Raw genomic sequence first — 25,235 nt, forward strand, 5'->3', positions numbered from 1 at the left:
GGGGTAGGGCCACTTTTGACAGGGCTGCTGCAACCAAAATGTTGATCATGCTGTGTGAGGACTCTTTAAGCACTTTCACCTCCAGCCCTTTTCAGTAGCTCCTGGTGAGCTCTAAAGTCGTCCTGTGGTGCAGAGCCGCTTGGCCCTGACACAGCTTCATCTGGCGAAGAAGAGGCAGCAGCCTGTACTGGCAGGAGCCTTCCTCTTCTTCTGCACCGACCATGTCACGCAGCCCCAAGTCCTAAGTATGAATACCGGGCTTGGTACCAGAGTCCATGTCAAGTGGGGTGGCAGAGGGGCCCTTCCCTTGGACGCCGCCAAGTACGAACAGCTGGAAAGCAGTCCCTGTACTGAGGGGAAACCCCACGAATGCCAAAAAGGCCACTGGACCTGCATAGGGGCTGCTGTTCATCAGGCCAGGCTCCTGGAAGGGGCCTCACATCAGGATCTGATAGAACATAATTCGGGTACTGGTATTGGCCCCTTGGTTGGGTGCCCGACTCCACCTCCAACTCTGAGAATGAGTCAGCTTGTGGGGACAGTACCCCTCACCTCTGTCAGCCAATGCCGAGGGTCTGGGGAATGGTGCCATGGCTGGGAAGACTTCGCCGACATCAGCAGGGTCGGTTTTCCTCTAGTCAGTACCAGTGGACCTGATGCTGGATAGGACCTTGGGGCAACATGCTCCCTACTGCTTGACGACCTTGCCAGTGCTGGAACTTACCCCACAAGAGTGGGTGATACCAAGAGAGCCATCTGGTCCCCTGGCTGTTGCAAACACCTCCGGGGTTGATGACACCACTATTCCTTTGGCACCATGATGACCCTCTGGTGTTGATGGGTGGTCCTGCACCAGACTCAACAGCACCTGCCAGAAAAGTGGAGTCAAAATTGCTGTTTGCAGAGCAGGGATAGAGGAGTGGTCCAACACAGGTCTCAGTCTGCTGCACTCGCCAGGCTTATCCTTACTCAGTTCTAGGGAGCATCCCCTCTTCGACCGCTGTTTCTTGTGTTTCTTCCTTGGCACCAGTGAAGGGGAATGATGCTGAGAGACCCATGCCGCTGGAGAAGCACTCCGAACCAACGCCGAGGTACTGGGTGCAGAGTCTGACCGGCTTGGCTCCAATGCCAGTCTGAGTGCAGGTTCCATCAGGATGGACCTTAGCCTAGCCTCCCTGTCCTTTTTCATATGAGGCTTGAACTGGCAGCAGAACTGGCTATGCTCTTGCACGTGAGCCTTCCCCAGACACTTTGGACAGCTACAGTGTAGGTTGCTCATGGGCTTGCTGCAGGAGGCAGAGGATTTGAAGCTTGGAGACTGGGGCATGCCTGACCCTATGGGCAGAGCATGCCCCTCTATGCTAAATATGGGGGGGGGTCCCTAACCATATACACTAATAGTAAAAGAAATAAAATGAAGATAACTAAACTTGTGAAAAAAAAAGGAGGAAATAACAGAACCACTGATTGAACACACTGCCGGGGCAAAATAATTTGTTCCCGTAATTGCACTGTTAAACAATAGAATACCAATTGAAATTTATTAAATAATTTGGATGTTTTTCTACATTTTAAAATATATTGATTTCAATTACAACACAGAATACAAAGTATACAGTGCTCACTTTATATTATTTTTATGAATATTTGCACTGTAAAAATGATAAACAAAAGAAATAGTATTTTTCAATTCACCTCATACAAGTACTATAGTGCAATCTCTTTATTGTGAACGTGCAACTTACAAATTTAGATTTTTTTTGTTACATAACTGCACTCAAAAAGAAAACAATGTAAAACTTTAGAGCCTACAAGTCCACTCAGTCCTACTTCTTGTTCAGCTAATTGCAAAAACAAACAAGTTTGTTTACATTTACAGGAGATACCGCAGCCCGCTTCTTATTTATAATGTCATCTGAAAGTGAAAACAGGCTTTCACATGGCACTTTTGTAGTTAGCTATTTACGTGCTAGATATGCTAAATGTTCATATGCCCCTTCGTGCTTTGGCCACCATTCCAGAGGACATGTTTCAATGCTGATGATGCTCGTTAAAAAAACTGTGTGTTAATTAAATTTGTGACTGAACTCGGAGGAGGAGAATTGTATATCTCCTGTTCTGTTTTACATGCATTCTGCCATATATTTCATGTTATGGCGATCTCGGATCATGATGCAGCACGTTCGTTTTAAGAACACTTACACAGCAGATTTGACTAAATGAAAAGAAGGTACCATGTGAGATTTCTAAAAATAACCACAGCACTCGACCAAAGGTTTTAAGAATCTGAAATGCTGTCCAAAATCTGAGAGGGACGCGGTGTACTTCAGTCCCCGGAAAAATCATGGAGCAGGTCCTCAAAGAATCAATCCTGAAGCACTTACATGAGAGGAAAGTGATCAGGAACAGTCAGCATGGATTCCCCAAGGGAAGGTCATGCCTGACTAATCTAATCGCCTTCTATGATGAGATTACTGGTTCTGTGGATGAAGGGAAAGCAGTGGATGTATTGTATCTTGACTTTAGCAAAGCTTTTGACACAGTCTCCCACAGTATTCTTGTCAGCAAGTTAAAGAAGTATGGGCTGGATGAATGCACTATAAGGTGGGTAGAAAGTTGGCTAGATTGTCGGGCTCAACGGGTAGTGATCAATGGCTCCATGTCTAGTTGGCAGCCGGCGTCAAGTGGAGTGCCCCAGGGGTCGGTCCTGGGGCCGGTTTTGTTCAATATCTTCATAAATGATCTGGAGGATGGTGTGGATTGCAATCTCAGCAAATTTGCGGATGATACTAAACTGGGAGGAGTGGTAGATACGCTGGAGGGCAGGGATAGGATACAGAGGGACCTAGACAAATTGGAGGATTGGGCCAAAAGAAATCTGATGAGGTTCAATAAGGATAAGTGCAGGGTCCTGCACTTAGGACGGAAGAACCCAATGCACAGCTACAGACTAGGGACCGAATGGCTAGGCAGCAGTTCTGCGGAAAAGGACCTGGGGTGACAGTGGACGAGAAGCTGGATATGAGTCAGCAGTGTGCCCTTGTTGCCAAGAAGGCTAATGGCATTTTGGGATGTATAAGCAGGGGCATAGCGAGCAGATCGAGGGACGTGATCGTCCCCCTCTATTCGACATTGGTGAGGCCTCATCTGGAGTACTGTGTCCAGTTTTGGGCCCCACACTACAAGAAGGATGTGGATAAATTGGAGAGAGTCCAGCGAAGGGCAACAAAAATGATTAGGGGTCTGGAACACATGACTTATGAGGAGAGGCTGAGGGAACTGGGATTGTTTAGTCTGCGGAAGAGAAGAATGAGGGGGGATTTGATAGCTGCTTTCAACTACCTGAGAGGTGGTTCCAGAGAGGATGGTTCTAGACTATTCTCAGTGGTGGAAGAGGACAGGACAAGGAGTAATGGTCTCAAGTTGCAGTGGGAGAGGTTTAGGTTGGATATTAGGAAAAACTTTTTCACTAGGAGGGTGGTGAAACACTGGAATGCGTTGCCTAGGGAGGTGCTGGAATCTCCTTCCTTAGAAGTTTTTAAGGTCAGGCTTGACAAAGCCCTGGCTGGGATGATTTAATTGGGGATGGGTCCTGCTTTTGAGCAGGGGGTTTGACTAGATGACCTCCTGAGGTCCCTTCCAACCCTGATATTCTATGATTCTATACAGCATGCTTTCTGAAGTCTTAAAAGAGCAATGATCCGATGTGGAAACTACAGAACCCAAACCACCAAAAAAGAAAATCAACCTTCTGCTGGTAGCATCTGACTCATGATAATGAAAATGAACATGGGTTGGTCTGCTCTGCTTTGGATCATTATCGAGCAGAATCTGTCATCAGCATGGACGCATGTCCTCTGGAATGGTGGTTGAAGCATGAAGGGACATATGAATCTGGCACGTAAATATGTTGTGATGCCAGCTACAACAGTGCCATGCGAACACCTATTCTCACTTTCAGATGACAATGTGAACAAGAAGCAGGCAGCATTATCTCCTGCAAATTGTAACCAAACTTGTTTGTCTGAACGATTGGCTGAAGTAGGACTGAGTGTACTTGTAGGCTCTGAAGTTTTACATTGTTTTATTTTTGAAAGCAGTTATTTTTTGTATATAATTCTACATTTGTAAGTCCAACTTTCACGATAGAGACTGTACTACAGTACTTGTATTAGGTGAATTGAAAAATACTATTTCTTTTTTTTACAGTGCAAATATTTTTAATAAAAAATAAATATAAAGTGAGCACTGTATACTTTGTATTCTGTGTTGTAATTGAAATAAAAATATTTGAAAATGTAGAAAACATCCAAAAATATTTATATAAATAGCATTCTATTATTGTTTTACAGTGCGATTAATCACAATTAATTTTTTTTAGTTGCTTGACAGCCCTACTAAACATCTTTAACATTAATGCTTTTAGTTTCAGATGGTGACCTTCATTATGAGAGAGATATATTTTTTTCTACATCATTTTCTGGTCTTACTCCTTTAGTTTTAGGATTATTTCATTTCAACTCTCACTTCTTCAGTTTTCTATAGAATTATCTTAGTCTCACTATGGGCTAAGTCCCGGATACTAGTGACACTGTAGTCAGCAGCTGGGTGCAGAAGGAGACTGCAGGGGTACCATGCTTCTCCTTGCAATCAAGATAAGGGGTGCTGTTTTGGGTGGGGTGCTGTGTTCTCCACTTGCAGAAATGGGTTCCTCATTTCCTAAACCACTACAGCCAGCCATCTATAAATCCTGGTTTCTCTCCCTACCTATGATAGACTCTACGTAGTTTCAACACCTTTGAAATGGTCACAGAAGGGAAAAAGAGAAAATCAGGATGAAGCATCTTTCAGTTGGGTAGAGAGGGGCTGCATTGAGTCTTATAGGGCAAACTTCTTTTAGGCAGTTAACTATATTTTGCTGCTGTGACTTAAATATATTTTACTACGTGCATAAATCAAGCAGATTAAATGTAAAGTTTAAACTAGATCTTCTGCAGCATCACAGTGGGATGTATACATTTCCTTGTTTGCCTAAAGAAAAGAAATTGCCTAACAATACGGTGGAATCTCCTTCCTTAGAAGTTTTTAAGGTCAGGCTTGACAAAGCCCTGGCTGGGATGATTTAGTTGGGGATTGGTCTTGCTTTGAGCAGGGGGTTGGACTAGATGACCTCCTGAGGTCCCTTCCAACCCTGATATTCTATGATTCTACAGTTTTTCCACATGTGGTATAAATAACCCCATCACACAAGGACTAATTTTACTAAGAACCACAAAGTACTCATTCAATCAATTCAAGTTGTAGGAGGACTGATCAAAAAATGAATTGCACAAAATAACCATACACCCCAAAACATGTATAATTTAGTATTACCTGGTTTGTTCCTATCATATTCCGTAGGACTATGTGCACTCCCCATATAAGGGCTGAAGGGCTGGCTACTAAAAAGATTATCACACTGCAGACTGTGGCAGAGCTTCTCCAAGAAACGCAGGACAAACGATGCACTATTTACAGAAGGAAGATTGATGGCGTGTTTCTCCCCATCAAAGGCAGCTGTGAGTAAGAAGATGATGTCAGACACCATCCAAACACCAGGAAGTAGAGTACAACACTACCACTAACTAAAATATAATACATCTCGCTTTGATTAAAACAGTGTAGAGGTAAAAAAAGAGGTAAACAATTGTTCTGGTATCTTATGAGACTATTTAGCAAATTTACCTTCAAAAGGACAGATTCTGATCTCAGTTACATCTGTGTAAATTCAGATTAGCTCCCCTGATAGAAATTAAACATTTTCTGTGTTATTTGCTTATTGAACAGCCGGAAATAAAACAGAAGAAAACTTTTATAGTACTTGGGGGCTTTCGAGGGACCTGATTTGTTAACATGAACTGCTCATACTCATCTGTTGCAGACTGTCACCTGTTACAATTACAGTGATAGCTGGAGTAACTGGTTTGCCATTTTAAGAAGCGGTGTTATTCAACATTATAGAACCCATTCCAACAATCGTTGTGCAGGTCAAGCTCCTATTTATTTAAGTAGGAACTCAGCTAATGTGAGGACACCAAGAACAGACAGTTTACTACATGCATCTTAGACAACACGAAGGGTGATATGCTTATACTTTATTTTATATTTATTACATAAGAATGGCCATACTGGGTCAGACCAAAGGTCCATCTAGCCCAGATTCCTGTCTTCCGACAGTGGCCAACCCCAGGTGCCCCAGAGGGAATGAACAGAACAGGTAATCATCAAGTGATCCATCCCCTGTCGCCCATTCCCAGCTTCCGGCAAACAGAGGCTAGGGACACCATTCTTGCCCATTCTGGCTAATAGCTATTGATGGGCTTATCCTCCATGAACTTATCTTGTTCTTTTTTTAACCCTGTTATAATCTTGACCTTCACACCATCTTCTGGCAAGGAGTTCCACAGATTGACTGTGTGTTGTGTGAAAAAATACTTCCTTTTGTATGTTTTAAACCTGCTGCCTATTAATTTCATTTGGTGACCCCTAGTTCTTGTGTTAAGAGAAGGAGCAAGTAACACTTCCTTATTTACTTTCTCCACATCAGTCATGATTTTAGAGCCCTCTATCATATCCCCCCTTAGTTGTCTCTTTTCCAAGCTGAAAAGTCCCAGTCCTATTAATCTCTCCTGATATGGTAGCTGTTCCATACCCCTAATCATTTTTGTTGCCCTTTTCTGAACCTTTTCCAATTCCAAGGTATTTTTTTGAGATGGGGTGACCACATCCGAATGCAGTATTCAAGAAGTGGGCGTACCATGGATTTATAGAGAGGCAATATGATATTTTCTGTCTTATTATCTATCCCTTTCTTAATGATGCCCAACATTCTGTTAGCTTTTTTGACTGCCACTGCACACTGAGTGGATGTTTTCAGAGAACTATTCACAATGACTCCAAGATCTCTTTCTTCAGTGATAATAGCTAATTTAGACCCCATCAGTTGGGACTATGTTTTCCAATGTGCATTACTTTGCATTTATCAACACTGAATTTCATCTGCCATTTTGTTGCTCAGTCACCCAGTTTTGTGAGATCCCTTTGTAGCTCTTTGCAGTCTGCTTGGGACTTAACTATCTAGTAGATTATACAAAACTACTCAAATTTGTCACCTCACTGTTTACCTTTTTCCGTATCATTTATGAATATGTTGAATAGGACTGGTCCCAGTACAGACCCCTCGGGAACACCACTATTTACCTCTCTCTGTTCTGAAAACAGACCATTTTTTCCTACCCTTTGTTTCCTATCTTTTAACCAGTTAACAATCTATGAGAGGACCTTCCCTCTTATCCCATGACAGCTTGTTGTATTAAAAGCATCGATAGGAATTAAAATGTTTTAGGGAAAAGCCAAGCATCATCTTCTGGCAAATAGTGAGATGAAAAAAGTTAAGACACTAATTCCAGGCCTATAGATGAGCAATTCTCATTGCATTAGCTGTGTTCTTTCTAACGAGAAATAATGTATAATGTAACACATCACAAATCTAACAGGTAACAAACGTAATTTTTGTTAAATTAAAAGAAGTTGCTATGAATGTTAAATTTGCTTTTCCTGCTCAAAAGTACGATTTGGGTGCACGCAAGAGTTTAGCATGAGGGTTTCCCTACAAAAAATAAGAAGCGCTGGAGAGCATCATATTCCACTGATAGGGAAACAGAGGTGTACTTTCAAAAACAATTCCTTTCTATTAAATGACAGAAATCTGAATTAGGAGCCACACCATGCTGAGAATCATTCCACCATCAATAAGGGGCAATGTATTCAGTTTTAAAAACATATCTAGAGTGATTTAAACTAATATCAGAAAAGTGATACAAATAACCCCTCTAATGCGAAGCGATGTTGTACAGGTATTTTATAAATGCAGTAAATATAATTCAGTATAAAAATGTTACAATAGAACCATACTCATTTGCTCTCATAACTGGATGACGCACTGAGGATTACTGAATTAGGGACAAATCCTGGCCCTTCTTTCCTTCGTGGCAAAGAAACCACTGAGGTCACTAGATTAACAAGACTCTGAAGTCCAATTGAAATCTTAAGGACTCACTGTACCACTTCAGAGTCACCCACAGAAGATAGTTATTTTGTGGGTTCCCAAGGAGCAGATTCCCCCTAGCTCTGAATCAGTTAGGAGACTGAATGGGCTACATGGCCTCCCATACACCTCCTGACAGACAGACTGCAAAACAGCAAGGTCCATCACAATGCAAATCGAAGATCCATCAGGATGGTCTTGTGGTCTTCCCACGTGACCTTAGGGAAGCCACTTACTCTCTGTGCCTCAGTTTCCCATTTATAAAATGGAAATATACTTCTTCATCTCATAGGGATGTTGTGAGAGTAAATCCAGTAATAGTTGTAAAATAATCAGTTGTTATGATGAGGATCACTATAGAACAAACCCAATAAATAATTTGGGCAAAAGAAGCTCTCCCTAGGCCTCACAATGCGCCATGGCAATCGTGGGAGAATAGTGTGATATCACCTGCAAACCTCCTAGCCCCAATGAAAATACTATTTTAAAAAACATTAATGGGAACTCCTCCTGGTCCCTGCTCCCTGTGTGATAGCTTTTTGGTGGTTTCCCCAGCTCCACAGCTGTTGTTCCAGAATCTAGAGGTGGGAGAAACTTAAGGTCATCTTGTCCATCTGCCAGTCACTGCAGACAAGACAATTTGTCAAAACAATTGACGAGTCCAGACACAATTTACTTGCTTATCCTTTACTATGATAAAGTTAATTAAATAAATTATGTTTTTAACCAACCAGTCCAAACATATTTAACTCTACCTGAGCGTCCAGCTTGAATTTTGCAAAGCTGCCCAACCTACTTTATATTTACTAGCGTTTTGTCCGGTCTATTCAAAAAAAACTGTCAAACACTGGAACTTCCATTACTTTCCTTGGGACATCATTCCACAAGCCAAAGAATCAGTTTTTCCTCATATTCCCTTTCTTAATTTTATTCTGTTACTCCTCATTTTATTCTGCTAAACAATTCCTCCCCCTGCTCAGTGTTCATACCTAGAGCTAGTTGAAAAACTTTTGATAAAACAGGTTTTCCAACAGAATCTGTCATTTTGTTGAAGCTGAAATGTTTGAGGATAACATTCAATTTCAATTCTGCCAGAAACCAGCTAGGATCCCAATGTTTTCCTTCCAGCTTGCCTGCCCAGCTCCTTGGCAGCCTGACTAGCAGACTGATGGGGAGCCGAGAACAGGACTCCCAGGGCTCTCACTTGTGACTCCTCATCAGCTTGGATTCCCAGGAGAGCTGGACGAAGAACGAGAATTCTCTTCTGTGGAGAATTTTGGGCTTTTGTTCCAAATTGGAACTAAACCAAATTTTAAAAATCACTAAATCCTCCAGGAAACAGAATTACAGTTGTCTGCCTAGTTCAATTCACACTCCTTACTTACACAACCCTTGGGCCAGGATTTAGTCCCTTGTAAGCAATCATAAAATGTATTTTGTTTTTGCAATTTGACAGTTTTTGGTGTTAATTATTTATGACAATACTTAATGTGCTAGTAAGCATACTGTAGTATATCTTGTACATATTAAAATGTATTTTTTGAGAAATAAGGCGAGAGCTCCTTTTTGGGAACAAACTGGTACGCAAATTGTGCATGAGGATCAGAGAAGTTCTGCCGCATGTGGGCCAGGATGCTGTATTTTAACACTGTTAGGCAGCGAGGTCTTTTATGAGAGCTTAAATAAACCTGCCTTCCACTAATCATCTTTCACATCTGGTATTAATATAAGGAGATTAAAGTAAGACAAACCCTTTTTACTGCCAGTGATGAAATTATGAATTAATGCGTCTTACTATTATACAGAAGATTGCCAACCCAGAAGGGGAAAAAATGACAAGATGCAGATACTGAGAGTTTGAGCTATGAGGATAATTTATCTACAGAGCTGCCCTCAGCATATATAAGAAATAAACCCACTCTGTAGTAGAGCAGGAGTTCTCAACCAGAGGCCTGGGGCCCCCTGAGCAGGTTTCAGGGGGTCTGCCAAGCATAGCTGGCATTAGACTTGCTAGGGCTCAGGACAGAAAGCCGAAGCTCTGCTGTGCAGGACTGCATCCCGGGGCTGAAGCTGAAGCCTAAGCAACTTAGCTTCGTGGTGCCCCCTGTGGCGTTGGGCCCTGGGAAACTGCCCTGCTTGCTACCCCTTAATGCCGGCCCTGGCTTTTATATGCAGAAAAACAGTTGTGGCACAGCTCGGGTGTCGAGTTTTTATAGCGGGGGGGAGGGGGGGCGCAGAAAGAAAAAGGTTGAGAACCACTGTAGCAGAGGACATAGGTGCTCAAACACTGACCCTAAAACACCTCTAAAATATTAGTACAGAAAAAAAAGGGAAGCAACAGCAGTTCTGTTTAACATATGGGATCAGTTATCTGGAACTTAAGCAGATTAGTTTTAAACTTTTTACCTACTTGGTTACAGCATCAAGACAACAAACACTGTGTATGGATAAGACGTGAATTAATAAAGCTGAACTTTGACTTGCATTGAATTTACTTGACAAATGTTTGGCTATGGCCATTTACTGCCGTATGCAAGTTTTACTTTGTAAAATATCGAACAATGCAGTATGGAATATGTAATTTTATATAGTCACGGCTGAATTCAAATTAAGAAAACTGGCTGTATCATTTTATACCCTATATTAAGATGTAAATTCAGTGCTGGCCGTAGATACACCACCAGTAAACGTAGCCACAGTTAGGTATTCTTAGCTTTGCTTAAAGATTTACAAAAGTAACATAAAAATGTTAATCATTGCTTTGCTACTACTTCCAGTCCCCTACTCTACACCACACTCAAACTTCTCAAACAGAACCCAGTGAACAAATTGGAAAAATTCAAGGACTTTGCATACCTGTTATCATCTCCCCTCCATGATGCCCTGACTTGAGGAATCCAAAGACTGTTTTGGATAGATAGGCACAGTCTACACAGGCCTGCACAGCCTGCTGAAGTACCACATTTACAGGACCTGGCCCAAAGTGGTCTGGAAGCTGCTGAACTTTCTTCTTATCCAGGTGAGGTCCAGAGTTCCCATGCTTGTTAACATAGACGCAAACTGAAAAATTACAAGCTATATTTATGGAATCTGCCCACTTCAGGCACAATCACACTCAATCAAAAGTATCTCAGCAGCTCTCACTGAAAGTCATATTGAATTCGACTGATGCACACAAAATGCAAAACCACCATACACCTTCTGTGCATACACTTATTTCTTTAATAACATGATTTACCAATAATCAGCAACTTAGCATGCAATGCATAAGTCATGAAATCCTGGCAGATTAAAGTAAAAACAGGATTTTGACCAGGTACCAAAATTATTAGCTACCCAGGCTTCCCCTGTCCCCTTTAGCAGACCACATTGCACTCAAGTGCCTCCCCTCTGCAGCCCAGTATATTTTAAAGCAACTTTAGGGCAATCTCTCTGCACTGCATGCTCAAAATGGCATCATCATTGCATTGTCTCCACACTGACACGAAATGCAGCTCGGTTCTCTAGTATTTTTAGTTTTAAAATTGTACCTACTGCACAACAAAATGATGGTGCCAAACTCCATGACAAATATCTCCAACCCAGCAGCCATTCACAGCAGTATTCATTTCCTTCTTTCTCAACCTGATAAATCAGCCTCCAAAACCCTCCTACATCACACTACCATGATGAGTTTATCCCAGCCTACACCCATCTGTGCTTGTCACTGAACTCCACCTGCATATGGGTTCTGTTACACTACACCTAACCTGGTGGATGCTCTGAGCTGTAAGAATACAGGGGTCAAAGTGAAGACCTTAACAAAATGCATTACTTTAAATGCCCTGTGTTATTTCTAGAGTTAAAATCTTCCAAAACAACAGTCAAGTTCATTTTAGGAAGACACTTTCTATGGAAACAAAAAAAAACCCCAACAACTGTCTGTTCAAGAAAAGACAGGCATGTGAAGTAACTCAGACCTATCACAGGGATCATGCTCTGTGGTTAAGCAACAAGACAAAATAAGGGGTGAAAGCCTGACCCCACTGAAGTGAATAGAAATTTTTTCCATTAACTGCAGTGGGACCAGGATTTATTGTGGTCTAATAAGGATATGCCTTGGTGGTAAGGCAATAGACTGAAGCATTAAATCAATAAAAGAAATCTGTTCTTTTAAAATGAATTACAGTATTATTTGTGCTCAAATGAAACTTAGATTTTTCAAACAACTGATACTTGTAAAAAGACTGTAATGCTCCTGAACTCTGCATTCATATCTATTTTCTGTTTGACAGCAGAAGCTGCGGGAGGCAGAGACGTGGATGTGGAGAGAACAGGAAAACTCTCTAAAATATGTTACTAAACTCTTATTTGGGCTCAATAAGGTTTGTAAACCTGACAGGTTTCCTTTAGTATGAAATGATTGCCTATTCTGCCCCAATGTTATCTAGCACTGAAAGAGGGGTAGCTGCAAGGACGTGGAGGAGACAAAGCAGAGGAACGGTTTCTTTGTAAAAGCAGTTTAAAAATGGCAAAACATTAAAAACATAGCAAACTTTTCCCACCATTTTTTTGGGGGGGGGGGGCACTTTTCAAGTCCCAGGATTTGGCGAAGACTGAACAGCTGACAATTTACAAATTGTCCCATAACTGTGTAATAAAGAGACTACTCAGAGGTAGTTCTAACTAGCTTACTCCTTTTCCACCACCCATTTTATAATATAGTTCACTGCCTTTGCATTTGAAATGAGTTCTTGTTTTAACCTGGCCCATTTCTCCTGGATTTTGTTTTTTCAGTGACAGACTACGCATCTGTATCTCTATTTCCATACTCTCTGGAGTGTAACAGCAGTGTCTGATGGCCTTTTGGTAACAGTCATTTCCAACACTGACTGTTACTTCCATCCCAATCAGTCATTTGCTACTGGTTGGGATGGAAGTAAGATGAGACAAAGCATGTCCTTTCCTCTTTATCAAGCATTGTACTCTAGGCTATGGATGACTACTGAAAGTGCAATGGATTTTCCTATTTACACACCAAAAAGCATGCTAACCAGACATCAAATTCCTGAAGTTTTGGTGTTTCTTGTCATTGCACATACACCAAATACCAGTCTTACCTAAGCACATTTGGAGAACTGCAATATAAAAATATATTTTCATATGAAGATGTAGCAAAACAATTTATTTTCAGCAGGTGTTTTAGAATAATAGTAGCATAAAACAATATAATTATTTTTATTTAGCAGGGGAAGTAATTTCATACATTCAGAGTGCCCTTTTATACCTGTGGATATAACTGCTGCTGTTGCACCAGCAATGCCAATTCCATCTTTATGTATCTGTGTACTGCCCTTGTCCCCCTCAGGAGAAGTAAGTGGAGAAGAAGGTGCAGGAGGAGATTTCACTGGCAGGATTTTTTTCTGTTAAAAAAACCCAAAACACAAAATCAGCAAGTGACCCTTTCTTAAACAATTCTCATTCATAAATGAACTATGCACTATCAATCGCCATTCACTACTGAGGTAAGGAACACACACCTTCAGAGTTCCACCTACTACAGTGAAACTGAACTCCCCAACAGGAAGACGTGCTAGAAACATTAACCCATTCAGGGTATTTAACTAAAACAAGACAGCCAGACCTTTGCACTATGGCTTTGTGACATGGCTGAAAGAAGTCATCTCTGGGTATGTCTACACTGGTGTAATTTCCAGCTTCGATAGATGTACCTGTGCTAGTTTTCATTGAACTAGCATTCTAAAAATAAAAGCATAACTATGGCAGCATAAGTAGCAGAATGGGCTAGCTGCCCCAAGTATGATCTCGGGTAAAACCTTAAGGAACTACATGGGGTGGGAAGCCCCTCCTATTGCTACGGCTACACTTCTATTTTTTCATGCCCTAACTCAATCAGAGCTAGATCAGGTACGTCTACTTGAGTTGGAAATTACACCTCCAGCTCCAGTGTACCCTCTGCCTAAGAAGGGAGAGAAGAGAGGGACAAACTGAGAATAGGCAATAAAGGTAACAAGAAATAGGGAGCTCATATAACTGTCTAATTCTTATCAACCACATACTTGGCATGTTAGTTTACTCTCCCTCACTTCATGCTCTGAGCTGATCAAGTCTCTGATTAGGCTGGTTGGGCTGGCAGGCAGCTCCCATAGGCGGCCTCCTCATGGCTAAGGTACTACAGGAAAACACAAAACAATACCGTATAGGGCCCTAATATCGTGAAAGGAAGTGCCAGACAAGCCACCAAAACTGCAAGAAATAACACATGCATAATGAGAAGTCACTCGTGAAAAAGAAATCGTTTAGGTTAGATCAGTAGCTTGCCAGTTGATGGCACTGCATTTGTAACATTACTCTTCTTTTCACTCCAAACAAATTATTTTTTAAAGGGATAGCCTGAGCTAAGTTTTGTTTCAATGCCATAACTACCTCATCCTTCCAGCTGTGGTAGTGCCCTGTTACACTGGAGCAGGTCATCTGAAGTAGCATAACAGTGAATTTGGTGTGGAAATGTTACTAATGATCGTGTTTCACTTTCATGCTAAATGGAAAAAAACCCACCACGCTAAATGTATCTTGCCTTCTGCTTTCAGCTCCACTTAACTTTTCTTTGCATCTGCAGTTGGTTTTGATAAACATTCATATGTGCGGATTTAAGAGCCAGGCCATGTAAGAATTTAGGAGAAGAGGGGGTGTGGTGATGAGGGGAGATTTACTGCTCCTATGAAGATAGCTGAAGGCTTTGAGCCTGTGAAGGTCAGAGAAGGCCTCCAGAGGTGTTAAGTGGAGGGTGAAAGAGAACAAGCTCACTGTCAGCTGCTATTATACTTGTTCTGCAGATGCAGATTGTGCTTCTCTAAGCACTGCCCTGCAGCTGCAAGTTGGCGCACAGAGAGATGAGCTCATGCAATATTGCTAGTGCAAAATGTTAATAGACACAGGTGTCATGCTCCCCCGAACATGTGAGATTGTCTTAAAAATAATAGATTTGGGGAACTTTATTTGCTTTCTCATTTGAGTCTTTAAGATACATTCAGGTCACATTTTCAAGCTTTTCTCTGCAACCAGGAACACTAGAAATTTGCTGAGATTCTCCATGATCACTTGTCTACGTTAAGTAAAAACACCAAATAGCAAAGCTTATGATAAAATCACGAGGGCTGCTACCACTGCATATGCTCTACACAACACAGGTTGGCCAGTCTCCACCCCTTCATGCTACAAATTATAGGCGCCTCCTGCACTGGAAAATGGAATACGAGAGGGGTTCTCAGTACACACAGGCACAGAGCAGCCACAATCTGGCCCTTTTATCACACCAGGGAAGCATTTCATATTCTAATGTTCTAATAAACTTTGTAAGCATACATGAAAATACAGGGGATTTTAAAGCAGTTCTACCCACTTTCCCCATTTTTCTTCATCAGAGCAGGTGACATTTTAAAAAATGGCTATTCCCATGCACTCATACATCCCACATACACTTATTATTGCTAGTACTTAAACTAATGTAAGCAGAGTCACGATGAGCTCCACCCTGACATCTGGTGGTGAGTTGGGGCAAGTTGTGGAAAAGAACTTCAGGGGCTGATCTCATTTGCATAGGCACACCCACCCCGCCTAGCATGAGCCCATAGCTGCCCAAGTGGTCACTTTGGCTGCTGTGGGATCCCCAGTTTCTCTGTTATTGGGGCAGGAAGAATAAATTGTTATTATCCTGATTATGTGAATCAAGGACAGTGGAACAGTACTTGGCCTTTTGTTATGATGGAGGGACTAGCCATCAACTAAGTAGCACTCGCTAAGCAAGGGACATGAGTTCCAAAACTCAGTGAATGGAGAGAGGCTGAGGACAGGTATTAATACTTGGTGGTATGGGCCCCCTGGTGAGGGCCTTACATGCTAATTACACTTCCTCCTTTCTCCACTGTGGAATATCAGAGCTAATTTTGATTCCATTAGGAGTCTAGTTACAGGCTGCTGAGCTGAATTCACTTTTAGCCAATAGTGCACAAGCACTGAGGCTCCCCTATACAAGCTGAAATCACTGAGTGTTGTGTTAAGTAGTAGGGGAGCCTGAAGATATAGTGCGGAGCAGTTTGCGGGACGGCTGGCAGAGCAGAGCAGCTCTTGAAGCAGAGCGGTTCGTGCGATGGCTGGAACAGCTCATGGGGGCGGCTGGCAGAGTGGAGCAATTCATGGGACGGCTGGTGGAGCAGAGCGGAGCCCCATGGAGAGGCTGGGACAATCGACTTTGGACCACATGAGGTGCCCCTTAAAACCCCCCCCCATCTCCACCCAGGTTGGGAGGTAAAACTCTACAGATAAACTTTTGAACTCTGGTGCTGCACTGACCAGGGACAGAAACTTTTGGGTTGTTGGACTTTTGGGACTTTGGGTGACATTGGGTTGCCGGACTCAAGAACCAAAGGGAAAGGTCACGTCCCAATTTGCTTGGGGTGGGTTTTTTTTGCTCATGGGTTGTGTTATGAATCCTGTTGGTGGTGTTTCACCAACATAATGCCATGTTGTTTCTCTTGGTTATTAAAAGGTTTTTGTTACACTCAGACTCTGTGCTTGAGAGAGGGGGAGTATTGCCTCTTGGGAGGCGCCCAGCGGGGGTGGTATATATTCGTCCCAGGTCACTGGGTGGGGGCTCAAGCTGGTTTTGCATTGTGTTATTGGAATGAAACCCCTAGATACTGAACCCGACCCTTGTTGCTGCCAACTCTGAAGGGCAGAAGGGTTACACTAACATTATGACCTAAGTCAGATGTACCTCAATCAGAAGTTTGCCTGCCATTTGCAGACAGCAGAGAGCTGGCTGGTGATGTGGTGGGGGTTCTCTTCATTGCTAGCTCCTGACCTGCATTAAAAGCTAAAAATTCACCAAGGCTGGAGTTTTGAAAAGGAGGCTACATCAGCTAGGAAACCAGCTCTCACTGAACTTCAATAGAATTTGGGAACATAATGCCCTCAGGTGCGTTTGGAAAACCCAGACTAAACGTTCTTCTGTATCACTTTTACATGTAAACAGTTGCCATAAGGAAGCTGAGATCACAAATGGGAAGGGAGATGATCTGTGCAACTGTGAATGGGAAAGGATGAGAAAAGGTGCACATGACAATCTTTCCCTTAAGCTGTGAACCAACACAGATTGATTTTTGCCAAAAATTGCATTAAAAAGCTACTCAGCTATTAAAAAACGTTCTCACATAAGACTTTTATGATAGCTACAGTCATTATGTGATTTTGGAAACAATTTTATATTGACACAGTGACTTTTCACTTAAGTATCTTAAAACAACCAAAATACAGGACTTTCAGTTTATGTATTCACTCTGAGCACTGCTGCAACATCTATAAAGAACTGCTTTAGCTTGCTATGAAATATATGGTACATGGCAAGGACTGAGATTTGGTAAAGGTCAACAGGCCAGAAAGGGCTGATTGGAGAGTCTATTTGGCATTGGTGACTGACGTTGCTGTAAGGATAATAAATATGGTGGCAGGAGTTACATTGTACTGATGATGGACACAGATCGTTTAGAACAGATGGAATAATATTCTACTGAACAGGGCAGTCAGTGGCAGCTTCCCAGTACACCTAAATATTCAGTAACAAAGGACTCAAATCATCCTGGACATAGAGAATAAACATGTACTGTAGTTAGCTAGGGCAAAACTTCCAACTTCCTAGGCATGACAATCCAAAAAGTCTCTCTATACAACTCTACAAGAGGTGACTTCACTCTACTTTGGGGCCATTGCTATTCCATAGCACAGAAAGCCATAGATAACAGAGAGGAAAATTCAACATGTGAAGAGATGGAGACATGAAAAGGAAATAATATGAACATTCATGTGGGAGACATGGAGGGACAAACATCTTCAACAACTAACATAACAGTGCATATACTGACTGGCTACTCCCCACATCCTCATTGAGGACCAAGGTACAGCCCGTATATTTGAAATACTGAAATATGTGGTCTGTTTGTTTTGACACTAGTCTGGTTACTTGTGTTGCTAAATTAAAGCATACATTTAAAAAATAATACATTAAAAACAGATATAAAGGGAACAAATGTTTTCCTTTCATATTAGAACTGAAATTAATAAAAAACACTACGTATTGAAATTGGGAGAAGGATGGTAAGGAGTCAAAATACAGGTAAGGGGAATTTTGTATTGAACTTTATTGCACTGTTATTGGGAAGTATTTGGATGAAAGACATTACATGCAAAATAAGCTTATTTTCTATTGCAGAGATGGAAATGTTGAATATTACATAATGATAACAAACAGTGAAACATGTTGATAACAAACAGATATTGCAACAGAATGGACTGCTTCCCCACCTGAGAATTATTTGGAAATTCAAAATGTACTGATCAAAGACTGACCTCCTTAACCATATATTTTCAAACTAGCACAAAAAACTTGTGAAAGGCTTAATCAGTCCGAACTGGCCTTAAACGTTTACTCTAGCGGCCTTTAAGCATAAGGCATTTTGCTATATTTAACGTCTGTTTAAGATGTGCAGTCTTCATGATATTCAGTCTGAATCTCACAAGCTCTCTGAGTGTGGCACTCCCAATGTAGTCAATGGGACTTTTTATTTTTTTCATCATTCTTTTGTAATACCTGCCATGTTTCAAAAAGTGTGTGTGTGTATAATATTTCTTGAGTTAATTAAAATATTCTTCTGGGTAAAGTGTGTGGTAAAATGGAAGACATTAATAAAAACAACCAAACATCATCCTATATAAGCATAAACTCTATTCAAACAATGCTAAGACAGAATCTTTATTATTTTTAACCAATGAGTCATTTTACAGAAGTCAGCAGAGCTTTATATTTATACTGTTTGATGGAGAGGGTGAATTTTATATCACATATATAGTAACTTAAGCAACATGTTACTCAATGCAGCAGTAATAACTTTTTATGGAATTTCAGAAGAAATTAATTTTTACGTTTTCCAGTCTAAAATTATACACAAAGCCTTGGTTTCTAACACGCCCTAAAGTAAGGTAAACACTGGGCAAACTTAACATTTATTTCAGTAAGAAAATAATTAAATCTAATAACCTAAGGGATTGTCTAAACTTGGAAATTTACTGAAAAAACTATTCTGGAAGAGTAAATAATAAATAGTAATAATAATAAATAAAGCCAGTGGATTAATCTAAATCAGAAAAAGGGTCTCTATTCTAGAATAAGAGTGTCCACATGGTGGCTTACCTCAAAATAAGAATTCCAGAATACTTATTTTGGTAAATTTCAAGTGGAGACAAGCCATAAGTGCTTGAAGGAAAAACAGCATCAGACTGTACATGGAATTATAAACAGCATGTTCAAAATAACGAATCACTACAAAGTTCCACAATACAAATTAAAGTAGCAACTGTAACTAACCTTTCTTCCAGGTTTTAAACCTTTTTTCCTTGTTTTGAGATTTTCAGTAGAGGTGTTTTTTGTCAGAGGAATGGCTTTAGGAGATCTTCCCTTCCTAGGAATTGTAGATTGTCCAGGGGGGTTGCCCCGACTTGTTTTCCTGCCACATTGTGGAGGCACTGGAGCAGACTTCTGTGGAGACTGCATTGAACGCCGGGTTACTTTGGAAGGGGAAGACTGGGATTTTGCACCTCTTTTTATAATGGAAACTGAGGGGAAAAACAAAAACCTCACCTCAGAATTAATACCAGCTTCTGAAGGTATTTTGTGTCATTGTCCAGAGATTACTTCGTACTACAAAAGCAACTTTTCTAATGATTTAAAAAACTTGCTACATATTTAATTTAAATTTTAAAATCAGTGTAAAATGAAGCTATCTAAATGTAACAAGTGTTTGGTATCAAACTACTTCATTTAACTAAAGAAAGAACAAAATCCAGTCCCGTTTCCCCCCCCCCCCCCCAAATATATATATTTAAGAGGGACTTTTCTACAAGAGACCATTTTCAGATAAAAAACAGAGATAATTTGAATACACTCACCTTACAGATGTTTCTCATAGTTTCCATTACTACCACAACTATTACATTCATATAGTGCCTGTCATCAAGAAGGATCCCAAAGTGCTTAACAAATTCTAAAGAATATAAAAAATCTAAGCTGCACCTCTAAATGTAGCTGCCACAGGGGCAAAACAATGTCAACTATTCAACTGTGCACAGCAGAAAGTGAAGAATACCATCCAAGTAAAGAGGAACAACGTTTTGATAGTCAAAATCTTAATAACTGGGAATTTGTCCGGGAAATCAAGTTTAACACCCAGAAAAATACCAAAGATTAATTAAAGAGACAAGGTGGATATGACCTGAAGAAGAGCTCTATGTAAGCTCCAAAGCTTGTCTCTCTCACCAACAGAAGTTGGTCCAATAAAAGATGTTCCCTCACCCACCTTGTCTCTCCAATATCCTGGGACCAACATGGCTACAACAACACTGCATGCAAAGATTAATTACACTGAGTGATCAGCAGTTCAGTTTTAAATTTCATTTGAAAGAAAGTCCTCGAGCAGCACAGTGCCCGCTGAGACTTGGATTCAACATGACTCAAAGGGAAAAGAATGACCTGTTAATTTTCTGTAATATCAAAGTTTTCCTACGTGGGATGTCCACCAAATACAAACCTCGCTAACCCTATGCAGCTCACATCTGACTAGATCACAGCCTGATGATAACAGGCTGGAAGCCATGACCAGATCTCTCTTCTATAAGAGCCTCCTAGTTAATAATGTATTTTCACCTATTTGATTGTGCTCTGAAGTCATTATGATGAATTTATGATAACTTCCTTGGCAACAAATTGATATTAAAACACAACAGAAGGAGTTTCTACATACACAGATATACCACTGATGGGAAAATGTGTTATGTCAGTCTCCAGTATCTCCTCTGGCCAACTCAAACAGCAATGACTGGTTCCAAGGGAAACTTATCTATTGTCATTTGATGAGAAGGCTGATCAACAGAGCTATACATGCTTTTGAGGAAGTGGTGAGGAAATAAAAGGCAGAGAGAATCGGACAACCCTTGCACCCCGAGAGGCAAAAGTTCAATTAAAACTAACAAACAAATAAAACAGAGGAAAATAAATAAATACAGAGCCTTCTCTTGACCCTCTTCCCCCACCCACATGTATGCGTGCACATGTACACACACAAAGGAAAAGAAATACGAGACAAAAAGGTTGAATTTGATAGATTCTCTGTCATGTGAAGTATTTAAATCAAGACTGGATGTCTTTCTAAAAAGAACTTCTGGCTTAACTAAAGCATATGAGGTTCCTTGATTCAGGAATCACGCAATGATATTCTATAGTCTGATCTCCTGCATAACACACGCCAGATGATCATAATGGTCCCTTCTGGCCTTACAATCTATGAACCTGTACTTAACATGACAAAAATTGAGAAATTCCAAATTAATGTTAAAGCTGAACTGACATAACCAAAGCTAAAATGCCTGATCTGGAACACTACTGCAAGCTGAAAGGGATGGATTCTAAGACTTTATTCTAATTTCCAGAGTTTTGTGTACATCAGAAAATTGTTACTGCTGAGCTATTAGTGATTGAAGATATATTTTGAAAAAAAAACCCCACCACAAATAAAACTAGAAGTTACATTTTCAAGGGAATCTAGACAGACAATTACCATTAGTCAATACAACAATGCCTACCCATACATGTGACGTGCATCTCAGCAGTCCAATGCTCTGTCTTAAGTGGTGCTTTTCATTTTATAAGTACTTCTCCCAATGAGTTAACTTTAACAAATAAATCATTTGAAGAGAAAGTGTCAAGGTAAAGTGAACTGAACCGAACATCCCAAAATGACACTTCAGATGCTTATAAAACAAAAGTTCTATTCAAACAAGTTAACACGTTAAACATGTTTTGTTTAATTCATTTATGAATCAAATGTCCTTGATGAGCAATTTTTTTTAAAAAAGTCCTTTTTACTAATATTTACATTACATTAAATATATTTTCTGCCTCTAGGTAACTGGAAAAAAGGAGCTTCTCATTTAGGAAAGTAATCACTTTCCTTTTATTTATGCATGATAGTACTTACAAGATTTCATGTACAGTAGCAATTTAAAATAAGTTTAACTGAATTTTAGCCAATACAAACAACATCACTCTTTTTTGTTATGCTTTTGAATCTTCCAAGTGACAACTCTTACTAGACAACATATCTGGAAAGCAAAACAAGATTATAATAAAAATACAGCTATTCTATTCGGACCACACAATTCTGTGATTAATAAATAAAGTCAAGAAATTGCAAAGAAATATGTGCTTCATAGATTCATTGTCTGGCTATACTGAAATCTAGCAAATGCTTTCATAGTCTCTGTTGCACAGTAAATGAAATGTTTAAATACACAGATAATTCCAACGACAAATGTTAATGCCAACAGGTTCTAGGAGTACAGGTACGCATTTCTACACGGTGGGTAAATTTCAACTGCTTTGTAAAAAGGATTGATATTATTTACTAAACAAAGGCTAACAATGCAAACAGTACTAATCTGGTCTTGCTGTACTGTTGAAATACAATATAAAATATATGTTCATTTTCATCATCTTCCTACCTTTATATTCCAGAGGGCCAAATACTAGCCGTGTTGACCATTAAGGGGGTTTAGGTCCCATTAGATAATTTTTCTTCTTACTAGGATTCAAACTGCCTTTTTGAATAAGCAAGTCTACAACAAAGCCCATGCTGCCTGGGCAGCAGCACTGAAATACTAGCAAATGGGAATGGAGCTATTTGCATTTGTTGGTTTAAGAGATGGGGGAGTGGAGGGAAGTGAGAGACTGCTAAAGTAATTCCCATATTGTCTGCAGGCTGTATTGACAGTGATCATCAGTCACCTGCTCATACTTCCTTCACCCCTGCCTTCCGAGGGAGACCAAAGGTTACACTGGGTCAAAGAATCTGGAAAGAAATGAAAAGACATGCAAAATCTAGCTGCCAACCCACTGCATCTGTGGACAAAGTTATCCCCGCTGGACCACATGTTCCAAAAACTAAGACGTTTTAATAGTCTCAAGAGGACTTGTTAAAATATATCAATGAAAAGAAGAGAGAAAAAACACCACGCTCTGCTTGCAATTACTGCAGCATTTAGCAGGGATATTTACAACAAAAAAAGCACATTTGCTTTTTTCCAGGACACTGCTTTGCATTATAATGGTCTTCTCATTTGCACGAACAAAACAAAGCATTTGTTTCATGCTGCTCTACCAAAAAAATAAAATATCAACTATTCGAGCTTCATGGGGTTTATGCATATAATTTAGTGAGCAGTGTTCTTTCCCATGTCTCTTATCCTAAGTAAAATCTGTATTCAAATCCTTTGAAAAGATGGTCTCATTTAACTAAAAATATTATAAACCGTAGAGTAAGCAAATAAAATGTTAACTGTTCATAAATATTCAGAGTTTTCATAGATTACAGAGCTCTCTAATTACACTACTATATTATAGGTATATAAGTTAATACACACACAAATTAAAGATCTTTCATGCTTTCAATTATTAGTAACATGACAACATTTTCAAAAGCTCCAAAATTGTCATTATCTGGAGAACACAATATCCGTAACTCTGTACCAAATATGTAGAAGAGCAAAAAACTTCAAATACCCCAGGACCCCAAATCCTGAAACACTTACCAAGGGTCCAGTTCTTGCACATGCAAAGCCAGTGAAGTCAACTGGTACTACTTGCTAGAGTAAGGTTTTCAAGGATCAGGGTTTTTGTTCAGGGCCAAATTCTGCTTGCCTTACTCATACAAGTAGGACAACTGACTGAGTGGACTGAATCTTTGCAAAGGACTGCAGAATTAGAACCCAGAATGTTTTACTGGGTATTTCCTGTTAGCCTTATAAATCTGAATAAGTCCATCGGTAAATGTAATGCTACAGAAGAACTCAAACATAGGGGAAAAGGAAAAACTACAGTTCAGAAGCCTGAAGATTGGTGCAATTCCAATTAATAGAATTCTCCTTAAAAAATTCCATATCAATTCTTTCATTTTATGTTGTTCATCTTGAGCGAAGTCATAAAACTACAGAATTTGTAACATATTTGGAATACTAGGAAGTTCTGTTGCTTCAGACAGTTGCCGATAGGTGATTATAAAAAAAATGATTAGAAACTCCGAAGTGAAATTACATGAAAATAGACCCCAACCCCAATGCTGTGACAGATCTGTGTGCAGAACTCCCTTGAATTTCTGGGCACAGAGCACTTGCTAAATTAGGCCCAAGATGTCAATTTGGGCAACAGAATGATTTTATTATGCAAAAAAGTTATACAAGTTTAACATTAAATCACATTGCAGTCTTGCCTCTGTTCTTTATTAATTATTATTATATTACTGATTACTAATAGTATAATAGTGACTTCGGGCCCCTCAGAAGACTGCCTCCCCCCATGCCGAGCACCACTATATATATTAAAAAACAGTCCTCTTGCCTCCATAGAGCTTGAAACACTAAAGGGACAAGAGAAAGGCTGGGGAGAAGAAAGTGCTCTTTCTATTTCACCAGTGAGGAATGGCAGCAAAAAGATTAAGTAATTTAGATCCACTATTAGCCAAAATAAATCACCATCACCTTCAGGGAAGGGGAACCTGCCAATTTTCCTTGGGAGGAGGAAGTTCCCCCAATCCAGAAAAAGCCAACATTATGTAAAAGACTCCCAACTATTGTCCCGCCTCCAGCCTCCCATTTCTAGGTCAAACTAACAACAAAATGACAACCAAGCATCTACAAGAAAAATGTGTAGGGCTTGCTGCAAAAGCCTTGTCAGGGTTCCTTCCCGACTCTGAACTCTAGGGTACAGATGTGGGGACTGCATGAAAGACCCCCTAAGCTTATTGTTACCAGCTGAGGTTAAAAATTTCCCCAAGGTACAAACTTTGCCTTGCCCTTGAACAGTATGCTGCCACCACCAAGCGTTTTAAACAAAGAACAGGGAAAGAGCCCACTTGGAGATGTCTTTCCCAAAAATATCCCCCCAAGCCCTACACCCCTTTTCCTGGGGAAGGCTTGATAAGAATCCTCACCAATTTGTACAGGTAAACACAGACCCAAACCCTTGAATCTTAAGAACAATGAAAAATCA

The 25,235-nt window shown here is 40.3% G+C and overlaps 1 protein-coding gene across 1 annotated transcript in view; it reads right to left on the reverse strand.

The window, feature by feature from the left end:
* SCML2 (Scm polycomb group protein like 2) overlaps positions 1 to 25,235 on the reverse strand; it is a 106,119-nt gene that overhangs the window by 16,291 nt on the left and 64,593 nt on the right. Inside the window, exons 7-10 of the mRNA XM_077807182.1 lie at positions 19,506 to 19,753; positions 13,353 to 13,488; positions 10,943 to 11,146; positions 5,374 to 5,556 (exon numbers count right to left, since the gene is read on the reverse strand). Coding sequence (XP_077663308.1) covers positions 5,374 to 5,556; positions 10,943 to 11,146; positions 13,353 to 13,488; positions 19,506 to 19,753 — 771 coding nt within the window. The remainder of the gene's footprint in view (positions 1 to 5,373; positions 5,557 to 10,942; positions 11,147 to 13,352; positions 13,489 to 19,505; positions 19,754 to 25,235) is intronic.

This window comes from Eretmochelys imbricata, chromosome 1 (assembly GCF_965152235.1).
Source record: "Eretmochelys imbricata isolate rEreImb1 chromosome 1, rEreImb1.hap1, whole genome shotgun sequence".
NCBI classification, from domain to species: Eukaryota; Metazoa; Chordata; order Testudines; family Cheloniidae; genus Eretmochelys; species Eretmochelys imbricata.